The 24398-nt window shown below is 43.8% G+C and overlaps 1 protein-coding gene across 3 annotated transcripts in view; it reads right to left on the reverse strand.

Moving 5' to 3' along the window:
- The window catches only part of LOC129855679 (ataxin-2-like protein), a 31621-nt gene that overhangs the window by 1778 nt on the left and 5445 nt on the right, over nucleotides 1-24398 (reverse strand). For 2 of the 3 annotated variants that reach the window (XM_055923592.1, XM_055923594.1), the window contains 14 exons: nucleotides 22540-22758; nucleotides 21146-21453; nucleotides 20965-21051; nucleotides 20689-20814; nucleotides 18673-18750; nucleotides 18516-18577; nucleotides 18132-18433; nucleotides 8708-8774; nucleotides 5372-5521; nucleotides 5181-5244; nucleotides 4838-5001; nucleotides 4468-4591; nucleotides 4149-4264; nucleotides 527-709 (listed from right to left, as the gene is read on the reverse strand). In XM_055923592.1, the coding sequence (XP_055779567.1) occupies nucleotides 527-709; nucleotides 4149-4264; nucleotides 4468-4591; nucleotides 4838-5001; nucleotides 5181-5244; nucleotides 5372-5521; nucleotides 8708-8774; nucleotides 18132-18433; nucleotides 18516-18577; nucleotides 18673-18750; nucleotides 20689-20814; nucleotides 20965-21051; nucleotides 21146-21453; nucleotides 22540-22758 (2050 nt within the window). The remainder of the gene's footprint in view (nucleotides 1-526; nucleotides 710-4148; nucleotides 4265-4467; nucleotides 4592-4837; nucleotides 5002-5180; nucleotides 5245-5371; nucleotides 5522-8707; nucleotides 8775-18131; nucleotides 18434-18515; nucleotides 18578-18672; nucleotides 18751-20688; nucleotides 20815-20964; nucleotides 21052-21145; nucleotides 21454-22539; nucleotides 22759-24398) is intronic. The other variant, XM_055923593.1, reaches the window with a different exon arrangement.

A 24398-nucleotide genomic window follows, 5' to 3' on the forward strand; every position in this document is an offset into this window, starting at 1 on the left:
TAGTAGCCATGTGCCTTTTCTCCTGATATGGGAGAAAATACATTAAAGCAGCATATCAAATTGAGATGTAGGTTACTGGCAAGTATAACAATATTTACCAGGGCATACTATATTTAAATATGATTATTTCACAAGGAGATGTGGTAAGCTAAAAGGCTAGCTAGTTTGCTATGTTTTTAGCCAGGTTAAAGCCAGCTAGTTACGACTAGCAAGGGAAGATTAACGTAACTCTTTTCACCACAAATGAGAAGACTTGTGAATGGGAGTCTAGGAAACACGGACTGGCAAGGGCATAATGTTACCAGGTGGTGTCCACTGCTTAAAAAAAACACCGACACATGTAGATCAACAGCGTGAAGCTTGTATTGCCCTTCGCAATTGAAACAAAAATACTGACTTGTGCTACATCCTGATATTTTCACATTGTTTGACTTAGCATCACTGTTTGCTTAAATCTGTTACTCTCTCCTCTCTCTGGAGAGTTGGATGTATGTGGGCTGTGGGTCTTGAGTAGTCTGGTGTTTACCTGTGTGAGCTGTCCCAGGCCGGGGTAGTGTTGGGCCATGGGCTGGTGGGTGGGCAGGCTGTAGCCCTGCATGGGGTAAGAGGCCTGGGGAGAGCTGTGGCCAGGGGGCATGTTAGGGGGTGTGGGCGCTGGCAGGGGCCCAGAGTGGTACATGGACTGGGGCTGGGGGCCTCCCTGGCCCGGCTGAAAAGATGAAGGGAAGTATGTTAGGAAATTACACTCGTGATACACAACAATGAGGCAAACACCATATTCACACACACACACATTATCGTAAATTAATTAAAGGTCAAATCAGTGTTTCGTAATCCTGGTCCTGTGGACCCAAAGGGGTACACATTTTTGCCCTAGCACAAGACCGCTGATTCAAATTATCGACTAATCGTCATCTTTGAATCAATACTTTTAGCTGATTCCTTACTAAGGTCAATACATTTCTGAATATTATTGAATTCTGTTTTAATGCCTGGATTCTATGAGGGCCCTAATTATATTTGGACCAGAATGAGGCTCTCCACTACCTATTGCTGCAGCGATGATTCACCATCTTCATCTAATGTTTTCATAACGTATCTGCAGATAATGGCCGAAGATCCTAGGCCTACCAGTAGCCCATGCAAATTAAGGAGCCAAATGAACCGATGCAATAGTATACACTGACTGACGAGTCAGTCACTGTCGGGCAATCCTCGACATCCTACGAAATATTTTGTTTTACTTGTCCAGATGCGATACCATGTACATATAATGTTGCATGGTTTATGAATGGCAAAGGGATAAATATCGACTTTATACAGTCAGTTCGACAACTTTTAAAAACTAGTCAACACTTACTGGTCAGTTGTCAATCAAAGCACAGTAACGTTAGGCTAAATAGCCCATGCGACGCGACGCTGCGTGGCTGGCTATGTGAAACGCTAACGAAAATAAATTAAATGTCCAAGAAAACAATTAGTCTAAGTGGATTTCGACTCATCGTTACCACTTACATTACATGGGACGAGCAAATCCACATTCATCTGGCGCTCTCCCTCCTCCGTGTAAAGACATTTAAATGCAACCAACCCCAGGCGGGACAGACTGCAGACGGTTTACCCATCAGCGCTCGCTTTGATTGACAGGCGCCTATCCTATCAATAGAGGGCTCGGTGGACTAGCGAATTGAAACTTTCACATGACAAGTAGCCTAGTTAATTAATGAGGTGGAAAAAGTAGAGAGTTGAAAATGAGTCGGACCGACTGATTAGCCGGTGCTAATGGTAAAACACTGAATTAGGGGCCTCAAGCTGGTAAAACGGCTTCCAGTAATTTAAAATAATAAATATTCCAAGTATAAATACAGTAAAGTACACATATATATATATATATACACTGCTCAAAAAAATAAAGGGAACATTTAAAACAATGTAACTCCAAGTCAATCACAGAGTGGTTCTGCAGGTGGTGACCACAAACCACTTCTCAGTTCCTATGCTTTCTGGCTGATGTTTTGGTCACTTTTGAATGCTGGCGGTGCTTTCCCTCTAGTGGTAGCATGAGACGGAGTCTACAACCCACACAAGTGGCTCAGGTAGTGCAGCTCATCCAGGATGGCACATCAATGCGAGCTGTGGCAAGAAGGCTTGCTGTGTCTGTCAGCGTAGTGTCCAGAGCATGATGTGCCATCCTGGATGAACTGCACTACCCGAGCCACTTGTGTGGGTTGTAGACTCCGTCTCATGCTACCACTAGAGGGAAAGCACCGCCAGCATTCAAAAGTGACTAAAACATAAGCCAGAAAGCATAGGAACTGAGAAGTGGTCTGTGGTCACCACCTGCAGAACCACTCCTTTATTGGGGGTGTCTTGCTAATTGCCTATAATTTCCTCCTTTTGTCTATTCCATTTGCACAACAGCATGTGAAATTTATTGTCAATTAGTGTTGCTTCCTAAGTGGACAGTTTGATTTCACAGAAGTGTGATTGACTTGGAGTTACATTGTGTTCCCTTTATTTTTTTGAGCAGTATATATATATATATATATATATACATATATATACACATACATATACATATATATATACATATATATATACATATATATATACATATATATATACATATATATATACATATATATATACATATATATATACATATATATATATACATATATATATATACATATATATATACACATATATATATACATATATATATATACATATATATATATACATATATATATACATATATATATATACATATATATACATATACATACATATACATATATATATATATATATATATATATACACAGTATATTGAGCAAAATAGTGTTTTTTTAAATGGCAAACTTCAAGGAGTTGGTCTGATAGGAATTTGTGATGTCATAGGCCTCCCACCTTGCTTGTGGAGCAATAGAGAACAAAAGCGGAAAGCACACCCTGCCACTTGGGCCATGTCATGAGCTGGATCACCTATTGAGATGTGCCTTGTGTTAAGTAAATCAGATGTTAAGAGGTGAAAAGGAGACTGGAGTGTTTGTTACTTGAAAAGTAATAAATGACATATCCATTGCATTTAATACAAGTGACATGTTACTTTACAATTTTACTGTGTGGAAAGCCACATTACTTTTCATCGGGAAAAAATTATCAGCATTTGACTGAGGGAGCAAGGCGCTTCTACCAAAAATATAAGCAACTAATTAATTTCAATAATAACATTTTCTCAAAATAATTGTCACGTGTTTAATCTAAAAGTTACAATTCAAATAATGCAAGAGCACCAGCCTCTGCCATATGGACACAGACAGATACACTGTGATCCATTGGCGGCTAAAGAATTAAAGGAATTCAGGTTGGCCTGTAGACTATAACGTTCATCTGCAACTAAGTAAAATACATAGGCCTAAAGCCGACAAATAAAAACAAGATAGACCGCACGTACATGACCCATAAAGATTTATAAAGGGCACACGTTCCACTAGATGGGAAACCCCTCTTTGGGCTTTGCTATCACAGAAGCGATCAATAGCAAAGATCAGAGGTGCGCCCTCTACACATTTCTGTGGAAAGCAGCAGTCATGACATTTTTCTAAAACAGCCTTTCTCTGCTCGCTCAAGAACTAAATGAGGGAACAAGTCAAGATCGGATCATGGACACGTGCCCGATTCTGCAAGTAACACTTTTTATTATTTTTACAAATTAACTTCAATAATATTACCTCATTTGAAAAAGTAACGTAAACAGACTACTCATAAAAGCCATCTGATTATATAACAAGTTACTTTAACGCACAACTCCCAACAATGCTGGAGTGCAACTTTTATTACAGGCTCCTCACATAAAACATGCAAAATCACTGACAAGACAGAATCGATCCTACACCAGTACGTGAATCGCTCCCCCACACACACAGCCTGGCGGTTACAGCGTTGGGCCAGTAAGCGAAAGATTGCTGGTTTGAATACCGGAGCCGACGAAGTGAAAAATCTGTCCATGTGCCCCTGAGCAAAGAAGCCGTACTACTATGGCTGAACCAGTAAAAAAAGTTTTTTTTTTACTGCACCTGTCCAGTGTTTGTGACAAAACAAACATGCATGCACACACACACACAGTTGGGCTGGTTGGTTTACCTGTCCGTGCCCAGGGCTGGGGGCAGTGTGCTGGGGAGGGGGCTGGCTCCCAGTAGGGGTGCTGGACGGCTGGGGAGGGTGCATGGAGCTAGAATGGTGGGAGAACTGCTGGGAGGCTAAGAGACAGATGGAAGACTAACTTGAACCTCAAGTATGTGGATTCAAACATCATTTACAAACCAAAGAACCATGAACAATGGCAATCTTAGAAGAAATTAAATGTATTAATGCGACTGTCTAAGCAGGACCATGTCCTGCACACAACTAAAATGAAGTCTTGCCGAGTGTACTTTTAAACTGAAACGGTGCGTTATCTTACCATACATGGCCTGTTGTGGTCCCGGGGGACCCTCTGTCTGTCCAGGGTACTGAGGGCCCAGAGCCTGGGGGTGGCCCGCCTGAGTCAGCATCCTGGCCCCACCCTGCAGCATGGAGTACACCGGCTAGCACGGGGGGAAGAGAGCAAGCAAGAAAGAGAACGAGCGAATAAAGAATGAAAGGGGAGGAAGAACGAAAGAGAAGAGGAAGAAAAAGAGTGAGAAAAGGGAATATAAGAACATCTAATGACATGAACAAAATAAAATAAAAATTTCCTGTGCAAGTCAGGCTTCTATTGAAACAAAACCTCCATCCACAACACATATTGTGGACTGGTTAGCATTAGCAACATCAGCGTGGTAGTTAACTACCTGTCCGGGGTAGTGGGGCATGCCCTGGATGACCTGACTGTACTGCAGGTAGGCCTGGGGGTAGGGGGAGGCCACCAGGGGAGGGCCTGCTGCAGACGCTGCAGCCTGGAGCATCTGGGGCTGAGAAGAGCCGTGGTGGTCCGGACGAGGTCCTACCACCTGGCCTGGGGGGGGGGGGGTTATTAACGTACTGATCATAACTTTAGTCTATAGTTCTTTACTTGTTGATTACAAATGTTCCAGAGTTGCTAAATTAAAAAGAGCGTTACATTGAATAGAGAGAGAAAGGTTATGACAGTGTTGCGACCAACCCATTGATTAGGCAACAGAATGGTGCGAGTACCTTTAGATCTGGGATACTTCCCCTGCTGGACTGTAGACATGGTGTACTGATACATCTGAGGAGCCTGGGAAACAAATCACAGTTAGACCCCGAACCTCAAATGTATACACACCATTGGTTTTTCAACACCCCAGACACACGAACGCTTATTTTTCACAGAGTCACACGCACAGCCTCAGTCCTAGTCATACCTGCACAGAGTGTCCCTGTATCTGTACGGGGGAGAGGTAGGACAGGTAGGGGGTGCTGTAGATGGCCTGTTGTCCCGGGGGGGGCTGGAGCACCACGGAGGGGCTGGGAGGAGTGGGCCGCGGGGGGGTGGGGGCTGGGGACGGCTTCACCTGGGGAGGAGAGAACTCGCACAGTTTAGGTTGGTTTGTGAGATAATGTAAGTAAGCGTGTGTTTAGCTGAACAAATCACACAGTTACATTTGGTGTATGTGTCTGAACATATAGTTTGGACCACCACCCAGGACAATGGATCTAATCCCAGAAGCCGACCCAAAACAACGGCGCCGCAGAAGGGGCAGACGGAGCGGCCTCCTGGTCAGACTCCATAGACGTGCACATCGTCCACCGCTCCAGAGCATACTACTCGCCAATGTCCAGTCTCTTGATAACAAAGGTAGACGAAATTCGAGCAAGGGTTGCCTTCCAGAGAGACAAAGAATGTAACATTCTCTGTTTCACGGAAACATGGCTCTCTCGGGCGGGATATGTTGTCGGAATCGGTCCAGCCACTGGGCTTCTCCATGCATCGAGCCTACAGAGAAACACCCCACTGGGAAGAGCGGGGGTGTATGCTTCATGATTAATAACGTCATACAGGAACTCAAGTCCTTCTGCTCACCCGACCTAGAATTCCTCAATCAATCAAATGCTGGCCATATTACTATCCAAGAGCATTCTCATCAGTTATCGTCACAGCTGTTTCCCCTCAAGCAGACACCAATATGGCCCTCAAGGAACTTCACTGGACTCTATGTAAACTGGAAACCAGATATCCTGATGCTGCATTTATTGTAGCTGGGGATTTTAACAAAGCAAATTTGAGAACAAGGCTACCTAAAATTCTATCAGCATATTGATTGCACTACACGCGGGGGTAATACACTAGACCACCGCTACTTTAACTTCCGCGATGCATACTCCCTCTCACGTCAAATCTGACAACGATGCCATCTTGCTCCTACCGTCTTACAGGCAGAAACTCAAACAGGACGTACCAGTGACAAGAACCATTCAACGCTGGTCTGACCAATCGGAATCCACGCTTCAAGATTGTTTTGATCACATGGACTGGGATATGTTCCGGTCAGCCTCAGAACAACATCGATCTATACGCTGACTCGGTGAGTGAGTTTATAAAGAAGTGCATTGGAGATGTACCCACTGACTATTTAAACAAACCCTAACCAGAAACTTTGGATGGATGGCGGCATTTGTGCAAAACTGAAAGCAATAACCACCGCATTTAACCATGGAAAGAGGTCTGGGAATATGGCTGAATATAAACAGTGTAGTTATTCCCTCCGCAAGGCAATCAAACAAGCAAAATGCCAGAACAGGGACAAAGTGGAGTCGCAATTCAACAGCTGAGACACGAGACGAATGTGGCAGGGTCTACAGGAAATCACAGAACACAAAAAGAAAACCAGCCACATCACGGACACCGACGTCACGCTTCCAGACAAACTAAACACCTTCTCTGCCCGCTTTGAGGATAAAACAGTGCCACCGTTGCGGCCCGCTAACAAGAACTGCGCCCCCCCACCCCCCTCTCCGTGGCTGACGTGAGTCAAACATTTAAAACGTGTTAACCCTCACAAGACTGGTGGCCCAGACGGCATCCCTAGCCACGTCCTCAGAACATGCGCAGACCAGATGGCTGGTGTGTTTACGGACATATTCAATCGCTCCCTATACCGGTCTGATGGCCACCCTTGTTCCTGTACCCAAGAAGGCAAAGACAACTGAAATAAATGACTACCACCCCGTAGCACTTACTTCTGTCATCATGAAGTGCTTTGAGAGACTATTCAAGGATCATATCACCTCCACCTTACCGGCCACCCTAGACCCACTTCAGTATGCATACTGCCCAAACAGGTCCACAGACGATGCAATCGCCATCACACTGCCCTATCCCATCTGGGCAAGAGGAATACCTATGTAAGAATGCTGTTCATTGACTACAGCTCAGCATTCAACACCATAGTACCCTCCAAGCTCATCATCAAGCTGGAGGCCCTGAGCCTCAACCCCGCCCTGTGCAGTTGGGTCCTGGACTTTGACGGCCCCATGTGGTGAAGGTAGGAAACAACATCTCCACTTTGCTGACCCTCAACACTGGGGCCCCACAAGGGTGCGTGCTCAGCCCTCTCCTGTACTCCTTGCTCAGCCACGCACTCCAACTCAATCATCAAATTTGCAGACGACAACAGTAGTGGGCTTGATTACCAACAACGACGAGAGCCTACAGGGAGGTGGTGAGGGCACTCTGAGTGTGGAGTCAGGAAAACAACCTCTCACTCAATGTCAACAAAACAAAGGAGATTATCGTGGACTTCAGGAAACAGCAGAGGGAGCCCCCCCCTATCCACATCGAAGGGACAGCAGTGGAGAAGGTGGAAAGTTAAGTTCCTCGGTGTACACATCACTGACAAACTGAAATGGTCCACCCACACAGACAGTGTGGTAAAGAAGGGACAACAGCACCTCTTCAATCTCGAGGACGAAGAAAATGTTGCTTGTCACCCAAAACCCTGACTAACTTTTACAGATCCACAATCGAGAGCATCCTATCGGGCTGTATCACAGCCTGGTACGGCAACTGCTCCGCCCACAACCACGAGGTTGGTGCGGTCTGCACAACGCATCACCGGGGGCAAACTACCTGCCCTCCATGACACCTATAGCACCCGATGTCAAAAGAAGGACAAAAAGATCAAGGACAACAACCACTGCCTGTTCACACCACTACCATCCATAAGACGAGGTCAGTACAGGTGCATCAAAACTGTGACCAAGAGACTGAAGAACTGCTTCAATCTCAAGGCCATCAGACTGCTAAACAGCAATCACTAACTCAGAGGCTGCTGCCTACACTGAGACCCAATCACTGGCCACTAACAAATGGATCACTAGTCACTTTAAAAATAATGTTTACATTACTCATATCATATTTATATACTGTATTTTATACCATCTATTTCACCATTCCTGTGTCACTCGGCCATCGCTCATCCATATATTTATATGTACATATTCTCATTCACCCCTTTAGATATGTGTATTAAGTAATAGTTAGATATTACTGCACTGTCGGAACCAGAAGCACAAGCAATTGACTACACTCGCATTAACATCTGCTAACCATGTGTATGTGACCAATAAAATTTCATTTGAACTCCTGGCCAAACAGGTTGTTGTGAGAGAGAACTTGTTCTCAACTACTTTCCTGTGTGTGTGTGTGTGTGTGTGTGTGTGTGTGTGTGTGTGTGTGTGTGTGTGTGTGTGTGACAGACCAGGGTCATGGGTGCCTTGAAGACGAACTCTTTGGCGTTGGGGTTCAGCGTAGACTTCTTCACCTGACTAAAAAAAAAAAAACACAGAAGGAGAACGAGATGAGATGAAATCTTCTTTCAAATCCCTTTTCCATACATCCATCCTCAACATGGCAACTACCTTGCCCACCTGAGCATGGGGCTCACTTAACTTATCACTGCATCAACATATTGTTATATACGGTATTGTAAAAATCCATACCGGTATTCATGATCTATCACCCAGACCTAGCATAATACCTACAGATGTGCCAACACATCTTATTCATACTAGGGTTGTAACGGTACACTACCTCCGTTTGATCTGCACTGTGAACCTGTATGGATACACTGGGTTGTAGCCTATGCCTCGAGTAAATCTGACCTGAAAAAACATTGTAGGCTATTCTGTTAAAACTAGCGCCAATGTGCACGTTGTAATCAAAATTTGTATCTAAAATTGACCCATTTCAAACTTTCCTTTTGTTAAACAGCCTAGTATTGGCATATATATATTACTCTTACAGAATTTCCACATGGGAGAGGATATTTGAAATTTAATCCAAGCCTACTGGATGATAACTTGTTAACTAGGACAGAAGAATTTCTAACTGACTTTTTCCTGACAGAACATGGGTACAGCAGATCCCCTTATTGTATGGGACACTTTTAACCTGATGAGGATAGAGGGCGCTATTTACACTATGGGGGAAAAACGTGCCCAATATAAACGACCTCGTACTCTATTCTTGCTCGTACAATATGCATATTATTATTGGATAGAAAACACTCTCTAGTTTCTAAAACCGTTTGAATTTTGTCTGAGTAAAACAGAACTCATTTGGCAGCACACATTCTGACCAGGAAGTGGAAAGTCTGAAAATAATGCTCTGTTCAAGGGCCTGCCTATAAATGGGCATGACACGTATGAGTATACATGCACGTCATACACCTTCCCCAGGGTGTCAAGATGCAGTGAGAGAAGAAATGGAGTGATTATCTTGGTCTGAGATGGAATACATCCTCTTGGAATGACGTGTCCCCCATTTTATGTTTTCAGGAAGACGCGAAGTTGGTTCTGGATTTGCCATCGGAATAGCTGTCGTTATAGCCGATTACTATCTCCGGCTTTGATTTGATACATGTGACCATATCATCGTAAAGTATGTTTTTTCAATATAGTTTTATTCGATTTTTGAAATTTATTCGGGACGTTAGGCGTGTTGCGTTGTGTGCCTTTGTTCAGAAAGGAGAGCTTCGAGCCACTTGGCCAGTGTGCTGGCTAATTGAAGAGGGAAAAACTATGTTCTGAATCCAAACAACGACTGTTCTGGACAAAGGACCCCTTGTCCAACATTCTGATGGAAGATCAGCAAAAGTAAGAAACATTTTATGATGCTATTTCATATATCTGTCGAACTGTATACTAGTAGTTTTGCGCCCCGGTTTTGGCCACTCTCTTGCTATAACATAAGCCTTATGTCGTAATGAAGATATTTTTAGAATTCTAACACTGCGATTGCATTAAGAACTAGTGTTACTATCATTTCCTATACAACATGTATTTTTTTGTAATGTTTATGAATTGCTATTTGGTCAGAATAGGTGAGAGTAATAGAAATATCCGCACATTCTGGGAAAAAGATGATACATTAGCATAATGGATAACCACCGATTTCAGCTCTAAAAATGCACATTTTCGAACAAAACATAAGTACATGTATAACCTGATGTTATAGGACTGTCATCTGAGGAAGGTTTATGAAGGTTAGTGAAAATTGATATCTTTTGCTGGTTTATTCGCTAACGCTAACGTGCCTATTGCTATCGCTAACGTGCCTTGATGAATGAATGCGGTAGTGTGGTAGTCTATTGTAGTAAGCTAATATAATGCTATATTGTGTTTTTGCTGTAAAACACTTAAAATCTGAAATATAGGCTGGATTCACAAGATGCTTGTCTTTCATTTCTGTACACGATGCATTTTTCAGAAATGTTTTATGATGAGTATTTAGGTATTCCACGTTGGTCTCTATATTTACTCTGGCTGCGTCGGTGCTATTTTTGACGGTAGCTGCAATGTAAAACTGATTTATACCTCAAATATGCAAATTTTTCAAACAAAACATAGATTTATTGTGTAACATGTTATAAGACTTTCATCTGATGAAGTTGTTTCTTGGTTAGTTTGGTTGGTTCTTGGTTAGATGGTTTGGCTTTGTGCATGCTACCTGTGCTGGGAAAAATGTCTGTCCTTCTTTGTATTTGGTGGTGAGCTAACATAAATATACGTGCTGTTTTCGCTGTAAAACATTATATATATTTTTTTTTAAATCGGACATGTTGACTGGATTCACAAGATGTGTATCTTTCATTTGCTGTATTGGACTTGTTAATGTGTGAAAGTTAGATATTTCGAAAAAATATTTTTTTGAATTTCGTGCTCTGCCTTTTCAGTGGAATGTGGGAGGAGTTCCGCTAGCGGAACGCCTGGGCTAGACAGGTTAATAGTGCCTTTAGAGGCCATGCAATTCAGTACTCACCTATAAAACGAAAGCAATTTAGGTCAAAAGAGTCCATATTAAACAAAGGAAATTGCCTGAGGTAGAGTACCATATGACAAGCTGTAGACCACACTATCTACCAAGAGAGTTCTCATCTATATTATTCGTAGCCATCTATTTACCACCACAGAACGAAGCTGGCACTAAGACAGCTCTCAACCAACTCTATAAGTAAAGAAGAAAAATGCTCACCCAGAAGCGGCGATCCTAGTGGCCGGGGACTTTAATGCTGACAAACTTAAATCAGTTTTACCAAATTTGTCACGTGCAACCAGAGAGAAAAAAAAAAAAGGAAATTAGAACTCTAGACCACCCTTACTCCACACACAGAGATGCATACAAAGCTCTCCCCTGACCACCTCCTGGAAAATCTGACCATAATTCCATCCTCCTGACTGCTGCTTACAAGTAAAAACTAAAGCAGGAAGTACCAGTGACTCGCTCAATACGGAAGCGGTCAGATGACGCAGATGCTACAACACAGGACTGTTTTGCTAGCACAGACTGGAATATGTTCCAGGATTCATCCAATGGCGCTGAGGAGTATACCACCTCAATCAATCTGCTTCATCAATAAGTGCATCGACGACGACGTCGTCCCGGCAGTGACTGTACGTACAGAGCCCAACCAGAAACCACGGATTACATGCAAAGTCCGCATTGAGCTAAAGGCTAGAGCTGCCGCTTTCAAGGAGCGGGAGACTAATTCGGACGGTTATAAGAAATCCCACTATGCCCTCAGAGGAACCATCAAACACGCGTCAATACAGGATTAATATTGAATCCTACTACACCGGATATGATGCTCGTCGGGAGGGCTTGAAAACTATTACGGACTACAAAGGGAAACCCAGATGCGAGCTGCCCAGTGCCGTGAGCTGCCCAGTGACAAGAGCCTACCGGATGACCTAAATACCTTATGCTTGCGTCGAGGCAAGCAACACAGAAGCATGCACGAGAGCACCACCAGTTATAGATGACTGTGCGATAATGCTCTTGGTAGCCGATGTGAACAAAACCTTTAAAACAGGTCAACATTCACAAAGCCGCGGGGCCAGACGGATTACCAGGACGTGTACTCAAAGCATGCTCTGACCAACTGTCAAGTGTCTTCACTGATATTTTCAACCTCTCCCTGACCAAGTCTGTAATACCTACATGTTTCAAGCAGGCCAACATCCTGTGCACAAGGAAGCGAAGGTAACATGCCTAAATGATTACCGCCCCATGGCACTCATGTCAGTAGCCATGAAGTGCTTTGAAAGGCTGATCATGGCTCACGTCAACAGCATCCTCCCGGACACCCTAGACCCACTCCAATTCACATACGCCCCAACAGATCCACAGATGATGCAATCGCTATTGAACTCCACACTGCCCTTTCCCACCTGGACAAAAGTAACACCTATGTGAGAATGCTGTTCAATGACTACAGCTCAGAGTTCAACACCATAGTGCCCACGAAGCTCATCACTAAGCTAAGGACCCTGGGACTAGACGGGCTGCCCCCAGGTGGTAAGGGTAGGCAACAACACGTCTGCCACACTGATCCTCAACACTGGGGCCCCTCGGGGGTGTGTACTTAGTCCCTTCCAGTATTCCCTGTTCACCCACGACCGCGTGGCCAAACACCACTCCAACATTAAGTTTGCTGACGACACAATAGTGTCCGACAATCACCGACAACGATGAGATGGCCTATAGGGAGTAGGTCAAAACTGTCAGGGTGGTGCCAGGACAACAACCTCTCCCTCAATGTGAGCAAGACAAAGGAGCTGATCGCAGACTACAGGAAAAAGGCAGGCCGAACAGGCCCCCATTAAGAACGATGGGGCTGTAGTGGAGCGGGTCGAGAGTTAAGTTCCTTGGTGTCCACATCACCAACGAACTGTCATTGTCCAAACATACCAAGACAATCATGAAGAGGGCACCCCCCCCCCCCCAGGAGACTGAAAAGATTTTGCAAGCTTCCTGCCATCCAGGACCTATATAATAGGCGGTGTCAGAGGAAAGCCCCAAAAATTGTCAGAGACTCCAGTCACCCAAGTCATAGACTGTTTTCCCTGTTTCCACACAGCACAAGTCTAGGACCAAAAGGCTCCTCAACAGCTTCTACCCCCAAGCCATAAGACTGCTGAACAACTAATAAAATTGTTTCCAGACAATTTACCTTGACTGACCCTCCTCCCTTTTGTGCACTGCTGCTACTCGCTGTTTATTATCTATTGCATAGTCACTTCACCCCCACCTACATGTACAAATTACATGTACCCCCACATGCGATCAGCTCCTTTGTCTTGCTCAGTACCGGTGCCCCCTGTATATAGCCTCGTTATTGTTATGTTACTTTTTATTTTAGCCTACTTGGAAAATATTTTCTTAACTCTTCTTGAACTGCACTGTTGGTTAAGGGCTTGTAAGTAACCATTTCACGGTAAAGTCTATACTTGTATTTGGCGCATGTGACGAATAGTTTGATTTGATATTTTTAAAGAGGAAGCAAAGTACTTTATGAATGTTTTAGTTTGTCTCCATCTCCACTGACCGAAGCTAATTGTATGGATTTCTTTCCTATTAATAAGGTATCATTTTAATATGTACATAAAGACTCATGTGAAGGCCAAATTACAGAGGAACTTCTTGATGCAATTAAAGCCTTTGAGTCCAGGAAAACTCCAGGGCTGGATGACATACCAGTGGAAGTATACCAAACTTTTTTAATATACTCAGAGGACCATTATTAGCATGTTTTAACCACTCCTATATAAACGGTTGATTATCGGACACACAAGGTCTGATTCCATTATTACTGAAACAGGATCCAAGTGGTATATATAAAGATCCAGGCCATGTAAAAAAGAAAAGAAAAAAAAAAGTGAGGCCTCTTACACTTCAGTGTTGTGACGCAAAATGCTTGGCGCATAGAATTAATAAGGTTCTGTCAGATATTATTCATCCTAATCAGACAGTTAATTTTTTACATGGACGATACATTGGAGATATAAGTACTATATATCTATATGTCTATATATAAATGGAATATTTCCATTTGAGAATCTCTTATAAATACGGGTTAAAGATATGTATAGTAACACTAGGTGTAAAATAGTAAATAATGGCTTTTTCCCTTTATTCAGATAACTGCTCACTTTCAGTTATTTGAAAATTAAATCTCCAAAATATCGCAATTTTTTAAACAAGTCTTAGAAAGTGGGATGCAATTTCAGTTTAATCCACCTGAAAGAACAAAACAAATACTACAACAAATATTGTGGTTAAACTCAAATATACTAATTGATTAACCTTAATTTAAAAACAAATTGATTCTTCAAAAATGATATCATAAATAGGACTGGTTGAGTTGTCACACACATGCAGCTAACGCAGACATATGGAAATGTCTGTTCTACCAAAAATTACACAATTGCAGCATTACCACAAAAATGGAAGAGGTGTTTCCCCAGAAGTCTGTAGAAAAGCCTCTTTTAGTGTTCTACGTTTTCATAACTGTGACCTTAAGACACTAACAGCTTAGACGGTAGACAATTAACGACCGTTCCACAGGTGCATGTTCATTAAACAAGCATGGGAAACAGTGTTTAAACCCTTTACAATAAAGATCAGTGAAGTTATTTGGATTTTTACAAATTATCTTTGAAAGACAGAGTCCTAAAAAGGTTAGTTGGGTAGAGATTTGATGTACCGATTCCAGGGAACACGAATTGACACGCAAAACGACGCCGGATTAAAAACTTCTCATTTTTCATTTTAAATTATACAAAATTCTTGAAACCAATAGAATGTTATATACAGTTGAAGTCAGAAGTTCACACACTTAGGTTGGAGTCATTAAAACTCGTTTTTCAACTACTCCAAATTTCTTGTTAGCAAACTATAGTTGTAGCAAGTTGGTTAGGACATCTACTCTGTCCATAACAAGTAATTTTCCCAACAATTGTTTACAGACAGATTATTTCACTTATAATTCACTGTGTCACAATTCCAGTGGGTCAGAAGTTTACATACACTAAGTTGACTGTACCATTAAACAGCTTGGAAAATTTCAGAAAATGATGTCATGGCTTTAGAAGCTTCTGATAGGCTAATTGACATCATTTGAGTCAATTGGAGGTGTACCTGTGGATGCATTTCAAGGTCTACCTTCAAACTCAGTGCCTCTGCTTGACATCATGGGAATATCAAAAGAAATCAGCCAAGACCTCAGAAAATAAATTGTGTACCTCCACAAGTCTTGTTCATCCTTGGGAGCAATTTTCAAACGCCTGGAGGTACCACGTTCATCTGTACAAACAATAGTACGCAAGTATAAACACCATAGGACGACGCAGAAGTCATACCGCTCAGGAAGGAGGACGCGTTCTGTCTCCTAGAGATTAACGTACTTTGGTGTGAAAAGTGCAAATCAATCCCAGAACAACAGTAAAACGAGTCCTATAGACATAACCTGAAAGGCCGCTCAGCAAGGAAGAAGCCACTGCTCCAAAACCGCCATAAAAAAGCCAGACTACGGTTCGCAACTGCACATGGGGACAAAGATCATATGTTTTGGAGAAATGTCCTCTGGTCTGATGAAACAAAAATAGAACTGTTTAGCCATAATGACCATCGTTATGTTTGGAGGAAAAAGGGGGATGCTTGCAAGCCGAAGAATACCATCCCAACCGTGAAGCACGGGGGTGGCAGCGTCATGTTGTGCTTAGCTGCAGGAGGAACTTGTGCACTTCACAAAATAGATGGCTTCATGAGGAATGAAAATTATGTGGATATGTTGAAGCAACATCTCAAGACATCAGTCAGGAAGTTAAAGCTTGGTCGCAAATGGGTCTTCCAAATGGACAATGACCCCAAGCATACTTCCAAAGTTCTGGCAAAATGGCTTATGGACAACAAAGTCAAGGTATTGGAGTGGCCATCACAAAGCCCTGACCTCAAGCCTATAGATCATTTGTGGGCAGAACTGAAAAAGCATGTGTGAGCAAGGAGGCCTACCAACCTGACTCAGTTACACCAGCTCTGTCAGGAGGAATGGGCCAAAATTCACCCAACTTATTGTGGGAAGCTTGTGGAAGGCTTCCTGAAACGTTTGACCCAAGTTAAACAATTTAAAGGCAATGCTACCAAATACTAATTGAGTGTATGTAAACTTCGGACCCACTGGGAATGTGACGAAATAAATAAAAGCTGAAATAATTCTCTCTACTATTATTCTGACATTTCACATTCTTAAAATAAAGTGGTGATCCTAACTGACCTAAGACAGGGAATTTTTACTAGGATTAAATGTCAGAAATTGTGAAAAACTGAGTTTAAATGTATTTGGCTAAGGTGACAGACACCTTAGCCAAATACATTTACACTCAGTTTTAATATATATATACTGTATATTTCAGTGTGTGTGTGTATATATTTCAGTGTGTGTATATATATATATATATATATATATATATATATATATATATATATATATATATATATATATATATATATATATATATATATATATATATACACACACACACACTGAAATATACAGTCTGGAACTAGTTCTGTATGATGGCAAGTTGTGGGGTCTATAAACCAGAATTGGAGAATCCTCAATTATCATTTAAAATCTCAAATTTCACAACATTTTGGCTTCACAGTAGACTACAACGGCAATGGACAGAGAGATGTGGATAAAACGCTAACAGTATGTCGCCACTGCTCAATGAGAATACCCTAATAAATATATTGACACATTTACAACATCACAGAATACCGGAACAAGAAAGAAAAACAGCAACACATCGTCTCCCCTATGCATTCAAACACCTGAATATGACCAGGCCAAAGAGATTACAAGAGCAATAGGTAGGCTATGTTAATATTTTTTACAGTCTGAGTTATAGCTGCAGATATGCGCCCATTCTCAGTGGTTGAGAGAAGGGGGTTTCAGTAGTGGTTTAAGCACCCCGTAAAAGTGCTCGAGCCACGTTACCACTTCCCTCTTGCACCCATTTCAGCAAACAGGTTACTTGCCCTATATACGCAAACCAAAGCAGAAGTTTACAGTGATTTGCCCTATGCACCATGTGTTGCGCTTACTTAACAGTGAGCCTATCACATTACCCAGGAGTTGGAGATGTACCTTGGTACAGACGCTTATCTGGCACTGAGGGAGGCAGTGTCATAGCGCGTTTGTAACCAAGAGGGAAGTGGGCATTTACCATATTCGACTAGGAAAAACTCACTTGAACGGCCCTCAAGCTGGTAATTACTAGTGGGAAACATGTCTATCATCCTGAGCACCCACTTCTCACACGTTGCCCTCTGACATCACCTATTAAGGAAATGGCCTCAAACTGCATTTCCGGCAGTTAAATGCAACAGAACATTATTTATAAAAAGCACTATAATTTCTTTACAAGCACGAAAGCTGTACTTTCGGTCGACACAGCTTGTTGGCCATTAGTCAACTGGCATTTTGCAACGAGTTCAAATCACATGAATGCATCCAACTAATATTTATGACTTCACAAATGGTAAATTCCCACCTCCCACATGGTTACAAACACAGCATTGGAGTGGAAACTTGAGGCCCAACCTAACAATCCGGTCACAACAGACAATGCAAGGAACATTGTGAATGACATTACATCTTTCCTGTGACCCCACAACCGTAGTACGTACCGAACCGTAGGTTTGGTGAACGGTTACACCCTCTAATCAACACTACTACATTTAACAGATTAACTGTAGGAATTAGGTTGATTTAGGAGTAGACTATTGCACTACACTGTGGAATAATGTACCTTATTGCACTGTTCTAGGGTCACACTTACTCAGCCACACCCTCTGCTCGCTCGCTGCCCTCCTCCTCGCTGCCAGGGGACCTGGCTGGCTGGGGTGTCCCTGTAGCCTGTCTGTCTGGACCTGATGACTGAGAGGAGGTGTTGGGGGATAGAGAGGGAGTAGGGGTGGTGGGGGTCAGGGTGAAGGAGGACCCCTCTCCAGTCTGGGGGTCCTGGGAGGGGGTGTGGCCAGGGGCGGGTACGGACTCGGCTGTGGTGGCGGAGTCTGATGGGGAGGGCTGGGCGGATTCTGAAGAGGTGGGGCCAGCAGAAGGGGAGGGGCTGGGCTGGAGCTTTGGAAGAGAGCGAGACTGTCAGAATCAGATAAGATACATGGGTCACACACAGGCATGCATGGGCACGAGACACACTTACCCTGAACTCTTTGCCAAATTTCCGTAGCTCCTCCAACTGTGTTCTCTGCAGGACTGAGGGAACTGAGAGGGAGAGACAAAATATTTTTTTCAAAAGACCTAAGATAACAGAAAGGACAGGGACCAGTCAAATGGAGAGAGGAAGGGAGAGCGCTAACCTTTGCCGCTCTTGCTGTCTTGAGGGCTGGCTGGGCCTTCTGTCCTCTCCTTAGCCGCTGAGCTTAGGATCTCATTCACTGAAAGAGAGAGAAAAAGAAAGCAAGAGACAAGATGGAGAGATTAAGAGGTAGAGAAAGGAACAGAAATCATAAATTAACTTCTTATGGCTGCATGGGGCAGTATTGAGTAGCTTGGATGAAAGGTGCCCAGAGTAAACTGCCTGCTCCTCAGTCCCAGTTGCTAATATATGCATATTATTATTCGTATTGGATAGAAGACACTCTGAAGTTTCTAAAACTGTTTGAGTTATGTCTGTGAGTATAACAGAAATCATATGGCAGGCAAAAACCTGAGAAAAAATCCAAACGGGAAGTGGGAATTCTGAGGCTGGTCGATTTTCAACCAAGATCCTATTGAAATCGCAGCGAGATATTTCGCACTTCCTACGGCTTCCACTAGATGTCAACAGTCTGTAGAACCTTGTCTGATGCCTCTATTGTGAAGGGGGGCAAATGAGAGGGGAATTAGTCAGGTCTGCCATGACCTGACCATGCGCGTTCACATGAGGGAGCTCTGTTCCATCGCTCATCTGAAGTCAATGTAATTCTAAAGATTGATTCAATACATCGTTTGACATGTTTCTACTGACTGTTACGGAACTTCTGGACATTGTCAGCTTTTAGTGAACGCGCTTCTGACGTTGGATTTGTTTACCAAACACGCTAACGAAAATAGCTATTTGGACATTACCGAACCAAACGAACATTTCTTGTGGAAGTGGGAGGCCTGGGAGTGCATTCCGACGAAGATCAGCAAAGTGAAGATTTATAATGCTTTTTATGAGTTTTGTTAACTGCACAATTTGGCGGGTAACCGTATGGCTTGCTTTTGTGGCTGAACGCTGTTTTCAGATTATTGAATACAGTGATCCCTCGCCACTTCGCGGTTCACTTATCGCGGATTCGCTATTTCGCGGATTTTCATAATGCATTTTTTTTTTTTTTTGGTGCATTGTGCTCTGCATTCTGATTCGCTAAAAAGCTGAGGAATGGGACCCTTTGATGAGCCGTTCATTACAGTTCTCCAACGTAATCGATGGTGGCATGTCGGTGTACAAGGATCTTTTTGCAAAGAAGAAAAAAGAGCGACAACAGCTGCCTATCACTATGTTCTTCTCCCGAACAAACACACCTGCACCGCGGGCTTCAGAAGAAGAGAACACTGCAGAGCGCAGTCAGGATGCAGCGGCCCAGTCTGAAGAGCAGTGAAACGGCCTACACGTGAGTCACTGTATTTGTATACATGTAATAGTTGCTAATTGTAAAAAAAAAAAAAAAATTCTATTTCGCGGATTTCACTTATCGCGGGTCATTTTCGGAACGTAACCCCCGCGATAAACGAGGGATTACTGTATTGTGTTTTGCCATAAATCTTTTTGAAATCTCACAGCGGTTGCATTATGAACAAGTGTATCTTTAATTCTATTTAAAACATACATCTTTCATCAAAGTTTATGATGAGTATTTCTGTTTTTTGACGTGGCGCTCTGCAATTTCTCCAGATATTTTTGAGGCATTTCTGAACATGGCGCCAATTTAAACTGAGGTTTATGGATATAAATATGAACTTAATCGAACAAGGTTAGTGATTAATTTCATCTCTATTTGTGCTTTTTGTGACTCCTCTCTTTGGCTGGAAAAATGGCTGAATTTCTGTGAGTTGGTGGTGACCTAACATAATCGTTTGTGGTGCTTTCGCTGAAAAGCCTATTTGAAATCGGACACTTTGGTGGGACTAACAACAAGATTACCTTTAAAATGGTATAAAATAGATGTATGTTTGAGGAGTTTTGATTATGAGATTTGTTGTTTGAATTTGGCGCCCTCCACCTTCACTGGCTGTTGTCATATCATCCCGTTAACGGGATTGCAGCCCCAAGAAGTTATTAAACAAAAAGAACTTCAATAAATGACAATTCTGTAAAAAGAAAACTGTGTAGTAATCATCCTCCTCACCATCCACAGTGAACAGAGGGGTGGGGCCAGAGGACTTAGGTGTTGCCGAGGCGATCGAGGAGGAGGAAGTGTCCAGGTAGGAAGGGCCAGCCAGAGCGGGGTCGTCTGGTTTTGGAGAGCGAGAGACTGTGAGGAGAGACAAAGAGAAAGGGAGAAAGAAGAAGAGAGAAGGGAAAAGGAAAGGTGAGGGATGTGAATAGTGTAGAATTTGAGTGGCGGAAATGTGCGGTTGTGTGCACTTACAGATGAGGTGTGTGTGTCTGTGTGTGTGTGTACCTGCAGGTGAGGACTGGGAGCTTGGGTTGCGCAGAGTTCGATTGGTCTGTACGGATCTCTGGGCTTTGGGAGAGGTTCTGGACGACACTGAGCCATAGAAAGAGCCCAATTAACACTCAATATACCCCAAAACTCCCACACACTTCCTCCTTCAATATACCAAAACAGACAGAGCCCTTACCTCCGTTGACAGAAGAGCGCGAGGCATCGGCCAGAGCTTGTGGGTGAGAGATGGAGTGAGGGATCGGGTGAGAGGTAGAAGAGGGGGTAGGGCTACTGGGCTGGCCCGGGGGGCTGGCTTGGGACTGGTGGGGAGAGTAAGCACCCCTGATGGACAGCGGGCTGCACCTATCAGAACCCTGGGATGGTCTAGAGGAGCCGGGGACTCCTGTTCGATTGGGTATTGGACCAGAGCCTCCGCCCCTCAGGCTGCTGGGGGGAACACCCATCTCCCTGGCCCTTTGGGGAAGAGGAATGTATTTACCCTCCCTAGAGAGAGATAAACTGAACATAAGTATAAACGCAACATGCAACAATTTCTAAGATTTTACCGAATAACAGTTCATGTAAGGAAATCAGTCAATTTAAATCAATTCATTGGGCCCAAATCTATGGATTTTACATGACTGGGAATAGAGACATGCATCTGTTGGCCACAGATACCATAAATAAAAAGGTAGGGGAGTGCAGCGCTACATATCCTTCGCAGAGTTGATCAGGCTGCTGATTGTGGCCTGTGGAATGTTATCCCACTCCTCTTCAATGGCTGTGCGAAGTTGCTGGATATAGGCGGGAACCCGCTGTCGTACACGTCGATCCAGAGCATCACAAACATGCTCAACGGGTGACATGTCTGGTGAGTATGCAGGCCGAGAAAGAACTGGGACATTTTCAACTTCCAGGAATTGTGTTCAGATCCTTGCCGCATGGGGCCTTGCATTATCATGTAGAAACACGAGGTGATGGCACGACAATGGGCCTCAGGATCTCATTACGGTCTCTCTGTGCATTCAAATTGCCATCAATAAAATGCAATTGTGTTCATTGTCCATAGCTTATACCTGCCAATACCATAACCCCACCACTGGGCAGTGTTGAAATCAGCACACCCACACAAAGCCATACATGCAGTCTGCCATCTGCCCAGTTTTGCAGAAGCCGGGAATCATCGGTGAAGAACACACTTCTCCAGCGTTCCAGTGGCCAACAGCTCTGGTGGACATTCCTGCAAGCCCTCAACTTGAGACATCTGTGGCATTGTGTTGTGTGACAAAACTGCACATTTTAGAGTGGCCTTTTATTGTCCCCAGCACATTGTGCATCTGTATAATTATCATGCTACTTAACCAGCTTCTGGTGACATGGGTAAAAAAGCTCATGAAACATGGGACCAACACTTTACATGCTGCAATTATATTTTTGTTCAGTGCATGTTAGAGTGTTATGTCTGTCTATACAGCTGATTGAGTCGCCTACATCCTTGCACAGATTTAGTTGTGTCCACTGTGTTTATGCCTCCATGTATCGAGTTTAGAACTAAGCGTGTGTATGTCTGCGATTCCCCTACGGATTCACCTGCTCCCGGCACTGCTCTGGAATCCAGGGCTGCCCCTCTCCCTCCCCTCGTCTCTCTCTCGGACCACTGCGCTGTACTTGTCCTCCTCACTCTTATCGTCGTTCTCCAGGTTGGTGCGGTGACGGTACTGGGGGCTGCCCTCAATCTCATTCGCTAGGCGGGCCGCACGTGCCTCCCGCTGTCGGAAGCCATCCGAGCTGCCCCTTTCCAGGGGAACACTGAAGGGAGAGAAAGAGAGATAAGACTTCCAAGGTCATTCAGTAACATGTGTGAGAAAGGGAGATGTGAGTGAATAAGGCTGTGTTCACACAGGCAGCCCAATTCTGATGTTTTTTTCTTCTCACTAATTGGTCTTTTGACCGATCAGACCTGAAAAAGATCTGTGATAGGTCAAAATACCAATTAGTGGGAAAAAAGTAACAGAATGATACAGAGCTAAACTCTGTACGTCCCTTTTTCAGGACCCTGTCTTTCAAAGATAACTCATAAAAATCCAAATAACTTCACCAATCTTCATTGTAAAAGGGTTTAAACACTGTTTCCCATGCTTGTTCAATGAACCATAAACCATTAATGAACATGCACCTGTGGAACGGTCATTAAGACACTAACAGCTTACAGACGGTAGGCAATTAAGGTCACAGTTATGAAAACATAGGACACTAAAGAGGCCTTTCTACTGACTCTGGAGAAACACCAAAAGAAAGATGCCCAGGGTCCCTGCTCATCTGCGTGAACGTGCCTTAGACATGAGGACTGCAGACGTGGCCAGGGCAATAAATTGCAATGTCCGTACTGTGAGACGCCTAAGACAGTGCTACAGATAGAAAGGACGGACAGCTGATCATCCTTGCAGTGGCAGACCACGTGTAACATTTTTACATTTACATTTTAGTCATTTAGCAGACGCTCTTATCCAGAGCGACTTACAGTAGAGTGCATACATTTTATTACATTTTTTATTTTATTTATTTTTTTAAACATTTTTACATACTGAGACAAGGATATCCCTACCGGCCAAACCCTCCCTAACCCGGACGACGCTATGCCAATTGTGCGTCACCCCACAGAACTCCCGGTTGCGGCCGGCTGCGACAGAGCCTGGGCGCGAACCCAGCCCAGCCATTGCAAACTTACAGCACCTGCACAGGATCGGTACATCCGAACATCACACTTGCGGGACAGGTACAGGATGGCAACAACTGCCCGAGTTACACCAGGAACGCACAATCCCTCTATCAGTGCTCAGACTGTCCGCAATAGGCTGAGAGAGACTAGACTGAGGGCTTGTAGGCCTGTTGTAAGGCAGGTCCTCACCAGACATCACCGGCAACAACGTCGCCTATGGGCACAAACCCACCGTCGCTGGACCAGACACTAATGGCAAAAAGTGCTCTTCACTGACGAGTTGCGGTTTTGTCTCAGCAGGGGTGATGGTCAGATCCGCGTTTATCGTTGAAGGAATGAGCGTTACACCGAGGCCTGTACTCTGGAGCGGGTTTGATTTGGAGGTGGAGGGTCCGTCATGGTCTGGGGTGGTGTGTCACAGCATCATCGGAATGAGCTTGTTGTCATTGCAGGCAATCTCAACGCTATGCGTTACAAGGAAAACATCCTCCCTCATGTGGCACCCTTCCTGCAGGCTCATCCTGACATGGCCCTTCAGCATGACAATGCCACCAGCCATACTGCTTGGTCTGTGCGTGATTTCCTGCAAGACAGGAATGTCAGTGTTCTGCCATGGCCAGCGAAGACCCCGGATCTCTGTCCCATTGAGCACGTCTGGAACCTGTTGGATCGGAGGGCGAGGGCCGTTCCCCCCAGAAATGTCCGGGAACTTGCAGGTACCTTGGTGGAA

This window comes from Salvelinus fontinalis, chromosome 5 (genome assembly GCF_029448725.1).
Source record: "Salvelinus fontinalis isolate EN_2023a chromosome 5, ASM2944872v1, whole genome shotgun sequence".
Lineage (NCBI taxonomy): Eukaryota > Metazoa > Chordata > Actinopteri > Salmoniformes > Salmonidae > Salvelinus > Salvelinus fontinalis.